This window comes from Chiloscyllium plagiosum, unplaced genomic scaffold (genome assembly GCF_037043375.1).
Source record: "Chiloscyllium plagiosum isolate Xiang-an unplaced genomic scaffold, Cpla_swu_hap1 HiC_scaffold_42, whole genome shotgun sequence".
Lineage (NCBI taxonomy): Eukaryota > Metazoa > Chordata > Chondrichthyes > Orectolobiformes > Hemiscylliidae > Chiloscyllium > Chiloscyllium plagiosum.
The window spans coordinates 18,362,870-18,375,314 of NW_028270180.1; the positions used below are offsets into that span (position 1 = coordinate 18,362,870).

Sequence of the window (12,445 nt, forward strand, 5' to 3'; positions counted from 1 at the left end):
AAGGTGAATGCGCACCCTGATCAGCATGGACCAGTTTGGGCCGAAGGGCCTGTTTCCATACTCTATGACTGTAACCTTTAACTTTTTAAACTTTGTTTTCTTTATTGTTCTGTCTTGTACCGAGATTTTGTACCCAGGATGGCGCCGTAAGTGGCGACTAGTAAACTTTTCACTGCATTCATGTGAGTGCATTAATTCAAATTCAAATTCACAGCCTTGATGTAAATCAAACCCACTTGCAAAGATGCAAAATACAGGCATCCCCGCTGAAGCACTGGGACCCAGTGACGAGGAAGTCTGGGATCTTTCCTCGTGCCCCTGCACTCACCTTGGCACAGGCGACCAGCTGGGAGGTGGAGAGGGCACACTGCGTGGCAGCAGCGATCACCCGGTTTTGGAGCACGGTATCCTCCGCCACTTGGGCCACGTTCTTCGCCTTCAGGACCAACATGGCGGCTGCATTGGCCACCGCCTTGGCCAAGCTCATCAGCACATCCTGCCACAAGGGGGAGACAAAGGTGGTAAGCGGCTCAGCCATGGGCTTTGCTTAGACCTGGGCCACAACCTCACCCTGACTTCATGCGTTCACAGAATGGGGAGAAATAAAAACGGCATAGACTAGAGGCTGCTACTGGACACGGTCTATTGTCAAACAAGGGATAGGTTAATTATCATTAAATGTTATTACACAGTAACTGCAGCGCGTGGGACTCAAACTGGGCTTCCTGGCTCACAGGTAGGGACACTACCACTGTGCCACAGGAGCTTTTGAGATCATGCATTGTATCTTAATCACCACAATTGATAATTGTTTCAAACATGGAGCATTAACACTCGCCAATTACTAGTTAGCAATGCACTGATCGATTACTGATTAATCGCACTGAACATCAAACTAACTGATTACTGGTTACCATTCAGCTTTAACAGTAACTGATTACTTGATAATAACAATGTGCATTAACTATAAACAGTTACTAGTTAATAACACTGAGCAGTAACAGCCACTGGTTAACAATACTGCGCGATAACACTAATTGATTACTGGGGGCTGACCCAAACTGATAGAACATAGACATAGAACATAGAACAATACAGCACAGAACAGGCCCTTTGGCCCACGATGTTGTGCCGAACATTTGTCCTAGCTTAAGCACCTATCCATGTACCTATCCAATTGCCGTTTAAAGATCACCAATGATTCTGACTCTGCCACTCCCACAGGCAGCACATTCCATGTCCCCACCACTCTCTGGGTAAAGAACCTACCCCTGACATCCCCCCTATACCTTCCACCCTTCAACTTAGATTTATGTCCCCAATATAACACTCTGTTGTACCTGGGGAAAAGGTCTCTGACTGTCTACTCTATCTATTCCCCTGATCATCTTATAAACCTCTATTAAGTCACCCCTCATCCTTCGCCATTCCAATGAGAAAAGGCCTAGCACTCTCAACCTATCCTCGTACGACCTATTCTCCATTCCAGGTAACATCCTGGTAAATCTCCTCTGCACCCTCTCCAAAGCTTCCACATCTTTCCTAAAGTGAGGTGACCAGAACTGCACACAGTACTCCAAATGTGGCCTAACCAAGGTCCTGTACAGCTGCAACATCACCTCACGATTCTTGAATTCAATCCCTCTGCTAATGAACGCTAAACGCTGATTATTGGTTAACACATGCGGTTTTAACACTAACCGGTTACTTGATAATGACACTAAGTATTAAGATTAACCTTTACTGGTTAATACCGCTGAGTGGTAAGACTAAAAGATCACTAAATAACAACACTGATCATTTGTATTAATTAATTACTGGTGAATAAACTCTGAACATTAATACCGTTGGATTATCGTTTAACAACACTAAGAACTAGCAGAAATTGATAACTGGTTACCAATACTGAGCATTAATAATAATTTATATTTGTCGAGCACCTTCACAGTCAGAAAATGTTAGATGGTGCATCTCAGAAGTGCTGTAGAGTTTGGTCCTGATCCACACGATACTGGTGTCAGGACAGATGACAAAACCTGATCAAAGTAGTAAATTTTAACGATATAAATGAATCGAGGAGTATTTTTCATAGTCAACATGGAAATGGAGTGTAGGCAGGTTCAGTTGGGGCACTGGCCAATTGTGTGGATAGAAATGATGTGCAGGAATATGGGGGAAAGGCAGGAGGTTGCATTGGCAAAACAGCTAATGCAGGAACAATGGGCCGAATGGCCTACTTCTATCTCTTAAGCCATCTGGGATTGAATGTATTGTGACACACCTTCACAGCTTTCACATCCATCTGGCCCAGAGGCAGGGACGCTACATCTGCACCTCAGAGCCCCAGGATCTGGACACACATTAAATATTTCCCTTTTTCTTTCTTCTCATTTAAACTATTTTTCCAATCAATCTGCTCAGGGACGTTATAACACAACTTGGGAGCAGGTGGGACTTGAACCCAGGCCTCCTGGTTCAGGGGTAGGGACAATACCACTGTACCACAAGAGGGTCCTTTGCATTAGATATTAATTGGATGTTTAAGTATGTTCAGGTGGTGGGCATGGACTGGGATTTCATCTATGCTCCTGTGCAGAGGGCCAGACTGAAACAGTGCGTTGATTAATCTCAAGGTGTGCATTATGCAGTGTATTTCTCTCAATGCAAAAAATTGAGAGCCTGTTAAAAACCAGATTTCAGAGGTTAGAGTCTCGGCAGATAAAGGAATGGCCATCAACAGTGCACTAGTTACAATCAAGGAGAGTGCAGAGGCCAGATTTGGAAAGGACCCCGCACTGAGATTTCAGGAGGCTGTGATACTGAAGGAGAGCAAGTGAGTGGGGGAGGGGTGAAGGAGTGCGAGTTGGGGGGTGAGGGTGGGGTGGGTGGGAGGAGAGCGAGTGGGGGGGGGAGAGAGAAGAGTAGATGGGGGGAGGAGCGCGTGAGGGGGTTTGGGGGAAGGGGAGCGGGTGGGGGGATGGGGGAAGGGGAGCGGGTGGGGGGATGGGGGAAGGGGAGCGGGTGGGGGGAGGAGAGTGAGTGGGGGGTGGGGGAGGTCAATGAGTGGAGGGTAGGGGGAGGAGAGTGGGTGAGGAAGTTTGGGGGGAGGAGAGCGAGTGGGGGGGGTGACGGGATGGAGAGCGAGTGGGGGGGGTGAGGGGAAGGAGAGCAAGTGGGGGGGGTGAAGGAGAGGAGTGGGTGTGGGGAGATGGAGAGCGAGTGGGGGGAAGGAGAGTGAGTTGGGGGGTGGGGGGACCGACAGCGGGTGGGGGGACGGAGAGCGAGTGGGGGGGTGAGGGGCAGGAGAGCGAGTTGGGGTTGGGGGAAGGAGAGTGAGTGGGAGGGTGGGGGGATGGACAGCAAGTGGGGGGACTGATGGGAAGTAGAGCGAGTGGAGGGGGTGAAGGGAAGGAGAACGAGTGGGGGGGTGAAGTGAAGGAGAGCGAGTGGGGGGGTGAAGTGAAGGAGAGCGAGTGGAGGGGGCGGGAGGAAGGAGAGCGAGTGGGGGGGGCGGGAGGAAGGAGAGCGAGTGGGGGGGTGAGGGGAAGGAGAGCGAGTGGGGGGGGTGAGGGGGATGGAGAGCGAGTGGGGGGGTGAGGGGAAGGAGAGCGAGTGGGGGGGTGAGGGGAGGGAGAGCGTGTGGGGGGGTGAGGGGGATGGAGAGCGAGTGGGGGGGTGAGGGGGATGGAGAGCGAGTGGGGGGGTGAGGGGGATGGAGAGCGAGTGGGGGGTGAGGGGGATGGAGAGCGAGTGGGGGGGTGAGGGGGATGGAGAGCGAGTGGGGGGGTGAGGGGGAAGGAGAGCGAGTGGAGGGGGTGAAGGGAAGGAGAGCGAGTGGGGGGGTGAAGTGAAGGAGAGCGAGTGGGGGGGTGAAGTGAAGGAGAGCGAGTGGAGGGGGCGGGAGGAAGGAGAGCGAGTGGGGGGGGCGGGAGGAAGGAGAGCGAGTGGGGGGGTGAGGGGAAGGAGAGCGAGTGGGGGGGTGAGGGGGATGGAGAGCGAGTGGGGGGGTGAGGGGAGGGAGAGCGTGTGGGGGGGTGAGGGGAGGGAGAGCGAGTGGGGGGGTGAGGGGGATGGAGAGCGAGTGGGGGGGTGAGGGGGAAGGAGAGCGAGTGGAGGGGGTGAAGGGAAGGAGAGCGAGTGGAGGGGGTGAAGGGAAGGAGAGCGAGTGGGGGGTGAAGTGAAGGAGAGCGAGTGGGGGGGTGAAGTGAAGGAGAGCGAGTGGAGGGGGCGGGAGGAAGGAGAGCGAGTGGGGGGGGCGGGAGGAAGGAGAGCGAGTGGGGGGGGTGAGGGGAAGGAGAGCGAGTGGGGGGGTGAGGGGGATGGAGAGCGAGTGGGGGGGTGAGGGGGATGGAGAGCGAGTGGGGGGGTGAGGGGGATGGAGAGCGAGTGGGGGGGTGAGGGGGATGGTGAGCGAGTGGGGGGGTGAGGGGGATGGTGAGCGAGTGGGGGGGTGAGGGGGATGGAGAGCGAGTGGGGGGGTGAGGGGGATGGAGAGCGAGTGGGGGGGTGAGGGGAAGGAGAGCGAGTGGGGGGGTGAGGGGAGGGTGAGGGGAGGGAGAGCATGTGGGGGGGGTGAGGGGAGGGAGAGCGAGTGGGGGGGTGAGGGGGATGGAGAGCGAGTGGGGCGGTGAGGGGAAGGAGAGCGAGTGGGGGGGTGAGGAGAAGGAGAGCGGGAGGGGGGGTGAGGGGAAGGAGAGCGAGTGGGAGGGTGGGGGGGATGGAGAGCGTGTGGAGGGGTGGGGGGACAGAGAGCGAGTGAGGGGGTGGGGGGACGGAGAGCAAGTGAGGGGGTGGGGGGACGGAGAGCGAGTGGGGGGGTGAGGGGACGGAGAGCGAGTGGGGGGGTGAGGGGACAGAGAGCGAGTGGGGGGGTGAGGGGAAGGAGAGCGAGTGGGGGGGTGAGGGGAAGGAGAGCGAGTGGGGGGGTGAGGGGAAGGAGAGTGAGTGGGGGGCGGGAGGAAGGAGAGCGAGTGGGGGGGCTGAGGGAAGGAGAGCGAGTGGGGGGTGGGGGGGGAAGAGAGCGAGTGGGGGGGTGAGGCGATGGAGAGCGCGTGGGGGGGGTGAGGGGATGCGGAGTGAGTGGGGGTGTGGGGGGATGGAAAGCGAGTTGGGGCGTTGGGGATGGTGAGGGAGTGGGGTGTGGGGGGATGGAGAGCGAGTTGGGGGGGCTGAGGGGAAGGAGAGTGAGTGGGGGGGTGAGGGGATGGAGAGCAAGTGGGGAGTGTGGGGGGATGGAGAGCGTGTGGGGGGATGGAGAGCGCGTGGGGGTGTGGGGCGATGGAGAGCAAGTGGGGGGGTGAGGGGATGGAGAGCGAGTGGGGGGGTGAGGGGATGGAGAGCGAGTGGGGGGTGAAGGACAGCGAGTGGAGGGGTGAGGGGAAAGAGAGCAGGTGGGAGGGTGGGGGGATGGAGAGCGAGTGGAGGGTGTGAGGGGAAGGAGAGCGAGTGGGGGGGCGGGAGGTAGGAGAGCGAGTGGGGGGGCTGAGGGGAAGGAGAGCGAGTGGGGGGTGGGGGGTGGGGGGAAGGAGTGCGAGTGGGGGGTGAGGGGATGGAGAGAGCGTGGGGGGGTGAGGGGATGCGGAGCGACTGGGGGTGTGGGGGGGATGGAGAGCGAGTTGGGGTGTGGGGGGTGGGGGGATGGAGAGCGAGTTGGGGGGGCTGAGGGGAAGGAGAGTGAGTGGGGGGGTGAGGGGATGGAGAGCAAGTGGGGAGTGTGGGGGGATGGAGAGCGCGTGGGGGGATGGAGAGCGCGTGGGGGTGTGGGGCGATGGAGAGTAAGTGGGGGGGTGAGGGGATGGAGAGCGAGTGGGGGGGTGAGGGGATGGAGAGCGAGTGGGGGGTGAAGGACAGCGAGTGGAGGGGTGAGGGGAAAGAGAGCAGGTGGGAGGGTGGGGGGATGGAGAGCGAGTGGAGGGGGTGAGGGGAAGGAGAGCGAGTGGGGGGGCGGGAGGTAGGAGAGCGAGTGGGGGGGCTGAGGGGAAGGAGAGCGAGTGGAGGGTGGGGGGAAGGAGAGCGAGTGGGGGGTGAGGGGATGGAGAGAGCATGGTGGGGGTGAGGGGATGCGGAGCGACTGGGGGTGTGGGGGGGATGGAGAGCGAGTTGGGGCGTGGGGGGTGGGGGGATGGAGAGCGAGTTGGGGGAGCTGAGGGGAAGGAGAGTAGGTGGGGGGGTGGGGGGAAAGGAGAGTGAGTGGGGGGGTGGGGGGGAAAGAAGAGTGAGTGGGGGGGTGGGGGGGGAAAGGAGAGCGAGTGGGAGGGTGAGGGGATGGAGAGCGAGTGGGGAATTGGGGGGATGGAGAGCAAGTGGGGGGGAATTGGGGGGATGGAGAGCGAGTGGGCGGGGTGAGGGGAAGGAGAGCAAGTGGGGGGTGAAGGACAGCGAGTGGAGGGGTGAGGGGAAAGAGAGCAGGTGGGAGGGTGGAGGGATGGAGAGCGAGTGGAGGGGGCGAGGGGAAGGAGAGCGAGTGGGGGGGCTGAGGGGAAGGAGAGCGAGTGGGGGGTGGGGGGAAGGAGAGCGAGTGGGGGTTGAGGGGATGGAGAGAGCGTGGGGGGGGTGAGGGGATGCGGAGCGACTGGGGGTGTGGGGGGGATGGAGAGCGAGTTGGGGTGTGGGGGGTGGGGGGATGGAGAGCGAGTTGGGGGGGCTGAGGGGAAGGAGAGCGAGTGGGAGGGTGAGGGGATGGAGAGCGAGTGGGGAATTGGGGGGAAGGAGAGCGAGTGGGGGAGGCGGGAGGAAGGAGAGAGAGTGGGGGGGAGGGAGGAAGGAAAGCGAGTGGGGGGGCGGTGAGGGGAGGGAGAGCAAGTGAGGGGAAGGAGACCGAGTGGGGGGGTGAGGGGATGGAGAGCGCATGGAGGTTTGGGGGGGATGGAGAGCGAGTGGGGGAGGTGGGGGGATGGAGAGCGAGTGGGGGAGGTGGGGGGATGGAGAGCAAGTGGGGGGGTGGGGAGCAAGTGGGGGGGTGGGGGGATGGAGAGCGAGTGGGGAATTGGGGGGATGGAGAGCGAGTGGGGGGGGTGAGGGGAAGGAGAGCAAGTGGGGGGGGACGGAAGGAGAGAGAGTGGGGGGGGCGGGAGGAAGGAGAGCGAGTGGGGGGGCGGTGAAAAGGTGAGGGGAAGGAGACCGAGTGGGGGGGTGAGGGGATGGAGAGCGCATGGGGGTGTGGGGGGATGGAGAGCGAGTGGGTGGGTGGGGGGATGGAGAGCGAGTAGGGGGGGTGAGGGGATTGGGAGTGAGTGGGGGTGTAAGGGGATGGAGAGTGAGTGGGGGGGTGGGAGGATGGATAGCGAGTGGTGGGGTGGGAGGATGGAGAGCGAGTGGGGGGGTGGGAGGATGGAGAGCGAGTGGGGGGGTGGGAGGTTGGAGAGCGAGTGGGGGGGTGAGGGGATGGAGAGCGAGTGGGGGGGTGAGGGGATGGAGAGAGCGTGGGGGGGGTGAGGGGATGCGGAGCGACTGGGGGTGTGGGGGGGATGGAGAGCGAGTTGGGGTGTGGGGGGTGGGGGGATGGAGAGCGAGTTGGGGGGGCTGAGGGGAAGGAGAGCGAGTGGGAGGGTGAGGGGATGGAGAGCGAGTGGGGAATTGGGGGGAAGGAGAGCGAGTGGGGGAGGCGGGAGGAAGGAGAGAGAGTGGGGGGGAGGGAGGAAGGAAAGCGAGTGGGGGGGCGGTGAGGGGAGGGAGAGCAAGTGAGGGGAAGGAGACCGAGTGGGGGGGTGAGGGGATGGAGAGCGCATGGAGGTTTGGGGGGGATGGAGAGCGAGTGGGGGAGGTGGGGGGATGGAGAGCGAGTGGGGGAGGTGGGGGGATGGAGAGCAAGTGGGGGGGTGGGGAGCAAGTGGGGGGGTGGGGGGATGGAGAGCGAGTGGGGAATTGGGGGGATGGAGAGCGAGTGGGGGGGGTGAGGGGAAGGAGAGCAAGTGGGGGGGGACGGAAGGAGAGAGAGTGGGGGGAGCGGGAGGAAGGAGAGCGAGTGGGGGGGCGGTGAAAAGGTGAGGGGAAGGAGACCGAGTGGGGGGGTGAGGGGATGGAGAGCGCATGGGGGTGTGGGGGGATGGAGAGCGAGTGGGTGGGTGGGGGGATGGAGAGCGAGTAGGGGGGGTGAGGGGATTGGGAGTGAGTGGGGGTGTAAGGGGATGGAGAGTGAGTGGGGGGGTGGGAGGATGGATAGCGAGTGGTGGGGTGGGAGGATGGAGAGCGAGTGGGGGGGTGGGAGGATGGAGAGCGAGTGGGGGGGTGGGAGGATGGAGAGCGAGTGGGGGGGTGAGGGGATGGAGAGCGAGTGGGGGGGTGAGGGGATGGAGAGCGAGTGGGGGGGTGAGGGGATGGAGAGCGAGTGGGGGGTGAGGGGATGGAGAGTGAGTGGGGGGGCTGAGGGGAAGGAGAGCGAGTGGGGGGTGGGGGAAACGAGAGCGAGTGGGGGGGCTGAGGGGAAGGAGAGCGAGTGGGGGGGCTGAGGGGAAGGAATGCGAGTGGGGGAAAGGAGAGCGAGTGGGGGTGGTGAGGGGAAGGAGAGCGGGGGAGTGAGGGGAACGAGAGTGAGTGGGGGGGGTGAGGGAAAGGAGAGCGAGTGGGGGGGGTGAGGGAAAGGAGAGCGAGTGGGGGGGCTGAGGGGAAGGAATGCGAGTGGGGGAAAGGAGAGCGAGTGGGGGTGGTGAGGGGAAGGAGAGCGGGGGAGTGAGGGGAACGAGAGCGAGTGGGGGGGCTGAGGGGAAGGAATGCGAGTGGGGGAAAGGAGAGCGAGTGGGGGTGGTGAGGGGAAGGAGAGCGGGGGAGTGAGGGGAACGAGAGTGAGTGGGGGGGTGAGGGAAAGGAGAGCGAGTGGGGGGGTGAGGGAAAGGAGAGCGAGTGGGGGGGTGAGGGAAAGGAGAGCGAGTGGGGGGGTGAGGGAAAGGAGAGCGAGTGGTGGGGTGAATGGAAGGAGAGTGAGTGGAGGGGGTGGGGGGAAGGAGAGTGAATGGGGGTTGGGGGGGGAAGAGAGTGAGTGGGGTGGTGGTGAGGAGTGAGAGTGGGGGTAGGGGGAGGAGAGTGGGTGAGGGAGTGGGGGAAGGTCAGCGAGGTGGGGGGGGAGGGGGAGACAGAGGGAAGCAACTGGAACTGGGCCAGATTTTCAAATCTGGAGGGGGTAGCAGGAATTGAGCTGAACAAGAGGCAGGCATGTCATTGATCTGGACAGAGGGGGTCTTAGTAATGGCACAGATATAGAATTCAGTGATTATTAGCGAATAACACGAAACTTTAATGTTACTGATTACTGGCAGCAGTAATATATCGTATGAACATTCCCTGGAATCACCTTGTGACACATTGGGTAGAGTCTGAATGCTGCAGGTTCAAGTCCCACTTTAAGAGTTTAAGATCGAGGACAAAGTTTGTAACACGACCACACCAGGCAATTATTAACCGACAAATCCCCAATAGACCCCCGACCATAGACATTGATGTCAGGCAGTAAGAGCAGGAAAAGCTCCTGTCGGCGATGTTGTGAAGCAGAGTGGCGCCCCTCGAGCCCCAAGGTCGGCAATTTGTTCCAGGGAACCGTTGCCATGGAAACAGAAGCGCACACACATACTTGGGCTTTTGTCTGCCTCATTACCCACTCATTGGGAGAAATTTATTAACATTCTCATCCAGCACCAAATTCATGCAGCTGCCCAACAAGTGCATCTGAATGAGTAGAACATTCTAGATCAAACATGGAACAAATTTATCTCCAGGGACAATAAATGAAGGATCAATCCCGTGAAAAGTCCATGGAAAACCAACACAAGTCAGACTGACAAACAAGGGTAAGTGTCAAACTGCGATGGCAACAACCCCCCAATGAAGCCCTCCAGAGAGACCTTTCTTCCTACCTGGAATCGTTCGTCTGTCTCGCTCTCTCCAATGTGCCGCAGGAGGTCTCCACTGGCCTGGCCGATGCTTCCAGCCGCTGTCAGTACAGTCTGCCGAGGCTGCGAACAGGAAAGCACACACACAGATGCACTGACTTCAGACAAAACATACGTGCACGTTGGGTACTGAAACTATCTCCTAATAACGCCCAGATTGAGAAACATGATGTGGAGGAGCCGATGTTGGACTGGGGCGGACAAAGTTCAAAATCACACAGCACCAGGTTATAGTCCGACAGGTTTATTTGGAAGTACAAGCTCATAGCCACCTGGTGAAGGATCAGTGCTCCGAAAGCTAGTGCTTCCAAATAAACCTGTTCGACTATAACCTGGTGTTGTGTGGTTTTTAACTTCAGATTAAGAAAGGCTACCAGTCCCCAGTGACAGGGACACAGCAATAAGTTTCAAAACCTTTGGCCTAAAGAACACAGCAAAGGTCTGCATCGCTCTTACTGCAGCTCAGTGACTCAGGAGGCGAGGTAACATCCATTTCATAACAGGAGCTCAAGACCATATAACACACTGTGCATTATTGCACAGATCAGGCAGAGGTGGAATGGAAATGGGGATTCAGTTGGACCTTCAAAATGGGAATCAGGTAAACATTGGAAAAGGTGAAATAAAACCAGCCTATTGGGACAAAGCAGAGCCAGTGGGATTGCTCTTTCAAAAGAGCCAGTACAGGCATGGTGGATTGAACGGCCTCTGTATTTGGTTTGATGTTATTCTCCAACGCCAGCCGGCAAAACTAACAGCTGTAAATAGGTTTCCCAAAGCCAGAAATTGTGTGACTGCCCATCCAATTTTCTCAATTTCTTTGCATTTCAGACTTCAACGAGAAATGTTTTCACGATGCCCACTCCACCCCACCCCCACCCAGCTCGTGACTCATCACCCTCCCCCTCCCGCCAGCTCACCTCCCCTGACGAAGGTTCGACTGCCTTCAGCAGGTCAGACACGGCGCCAGCCAACGTCCTCGCGGCCCGCAGGAGGTCCTGCCCACTGCCAATGTCATCGTCCATGAGAGCAGCCAGCATCTTCACCCCCTTGGACATCTCCGTCAGGTTGGAGGAGATGGTGGTGATGGCACAGCCCACTGCTGTGTAATCGGTGTCTGCGGGATCTCCTGGAGGGAAGCACCGCCATTTACAACCTGTCCCGGCTTTCCGCGTCACGTCACACTCAGCCCTGCTCCTCCTGCCATCACATTACCCCCATACACTCTCTCTCTCACACACATACACGCACACACACACCCCCGCCCCCAGGCTGCACACTCTCTCGTTACTGAGTCCCAGGGCAGTTGAAGCATGTGCTCCTTTTCTCCTCTCTGTGCTGACAGGCTGTGCATGGCACTGTAAAGTAGCGGGGGGGGGGGGGGAGGGGTTCTTAAATCCTGCAACACACTCACCCCCTCATCACACTCACCCTCTCTGTCACACTCACTCCCTCATCACATTCACCCTCCCCTCCGTCACACACACTCCGACATCACACTCGCCCTCCTCTCCGTCACACATACCTCCTCCCCTCCATCACACTCGCCCCACAACATACTCATCCCCATGTCATACCCACCCCCATCACACTCACCCTGTCACACTCGCTCCCTGTCGCACTCACCCCTGGCACATTCAGCCCCTCCCACATCACACTCACCCCCATGTCATACTCGCCCCCGTCACACTCACCCCCTCATCACACTCACCCTGCCCTCTGTTACACTCGTCCCCTCCATCACACTCACCTTCTCCTCCATCACACTCGCCCCCTCATCACACTCATCCCCTCATCACACTCACCCTCCGTCACACTTGCCCCCTCATCACACACACCCATCCCTCCACCACACTCGACCCCACATCATACTCACCCCCATGTCACACCCACCCTCTCATCACACTCACCCTGTCACACTTGCCCCCTCATCACACACACCCCTATGGCATACCTGCCCCATCACACTCACCCTGTCACACCTACCCCTTGTCACACTCGCCCCCGGCACACTCACCCTCCCCAGTGCCACATTCGCCTCCCCAATCACACTAGCCTCCTGCCTGTGTAAGGAAAAAACACATTCCACTTTCAAAGGTAAATGTCACATTTCTCCTTAGAATTATAGATCACACTCCAACTGCACCAACTGGCCCCTTAGATAATGAGAGAGGCTGTGAATTTAGTCAAACATTTTATAAGGTTTATGAAGCCAAAATTGGACCAGGCCCATGAGGAGTATGAAGAAAGCAGGAAATAACTCAGGTAGGGATTTAGGAGAACAAAAAGGGGCCATGAAATGGGAAGCATTTCATTAGCAACAGAATCCCAAGGGATTATATGCATACATTAAAATTAAGGGGATAACTAGGGAGAAGGTGGGACCACTCAAGGATAAAGGAGGGAACTTGTGCTTGGAGACAGAGAATGTGGGTGAGATCCGAAATGAGTACTTTGCGTCAGTATTCACCCAGGAGAAGGAGAATGAGATTGGTGTGGAGCATGCTAAACTGTTAGGGCATTGTGAGATTAAGAAAGAACGGGTGCTGGGTCTCTTGAAGAGC

At 58.4% G+C, this 12,445-nt stretch overlaps 1 protein-coding gene across 4 annotated transcripts in view; it reads right to left on the minus strand.

Moving 5' to 3' along the window:
* LOC122542439 (talin-2) overlaps positions 1–12,445 on the minus strand; it is a 354,392-nt gene that overhangs the window by 160,620 nt on the left and 181,327 nt on the right. For all 4 annotated transcript variants that reach the window (XM_087982138.1, XM_087982135.1, XM_087982136.1 and 1 more), the window contains 3 exons: positions 10,802–11,010; positions 9,846–9,944; positions 329–496 (listed from right to left, as the gene is read on the minus strand). In XM_087982138.1, coding sequence (XP_087838264.1) covers positions 329–496; positions 9,846–9,944; positions 10,802–11,010 — 476 coding nt within the window. The remainder of the gene's footprint in view (positions 1–328; positions 497–9,845; positions 9,945–10,801; positions 11,011–12,445) is intronic.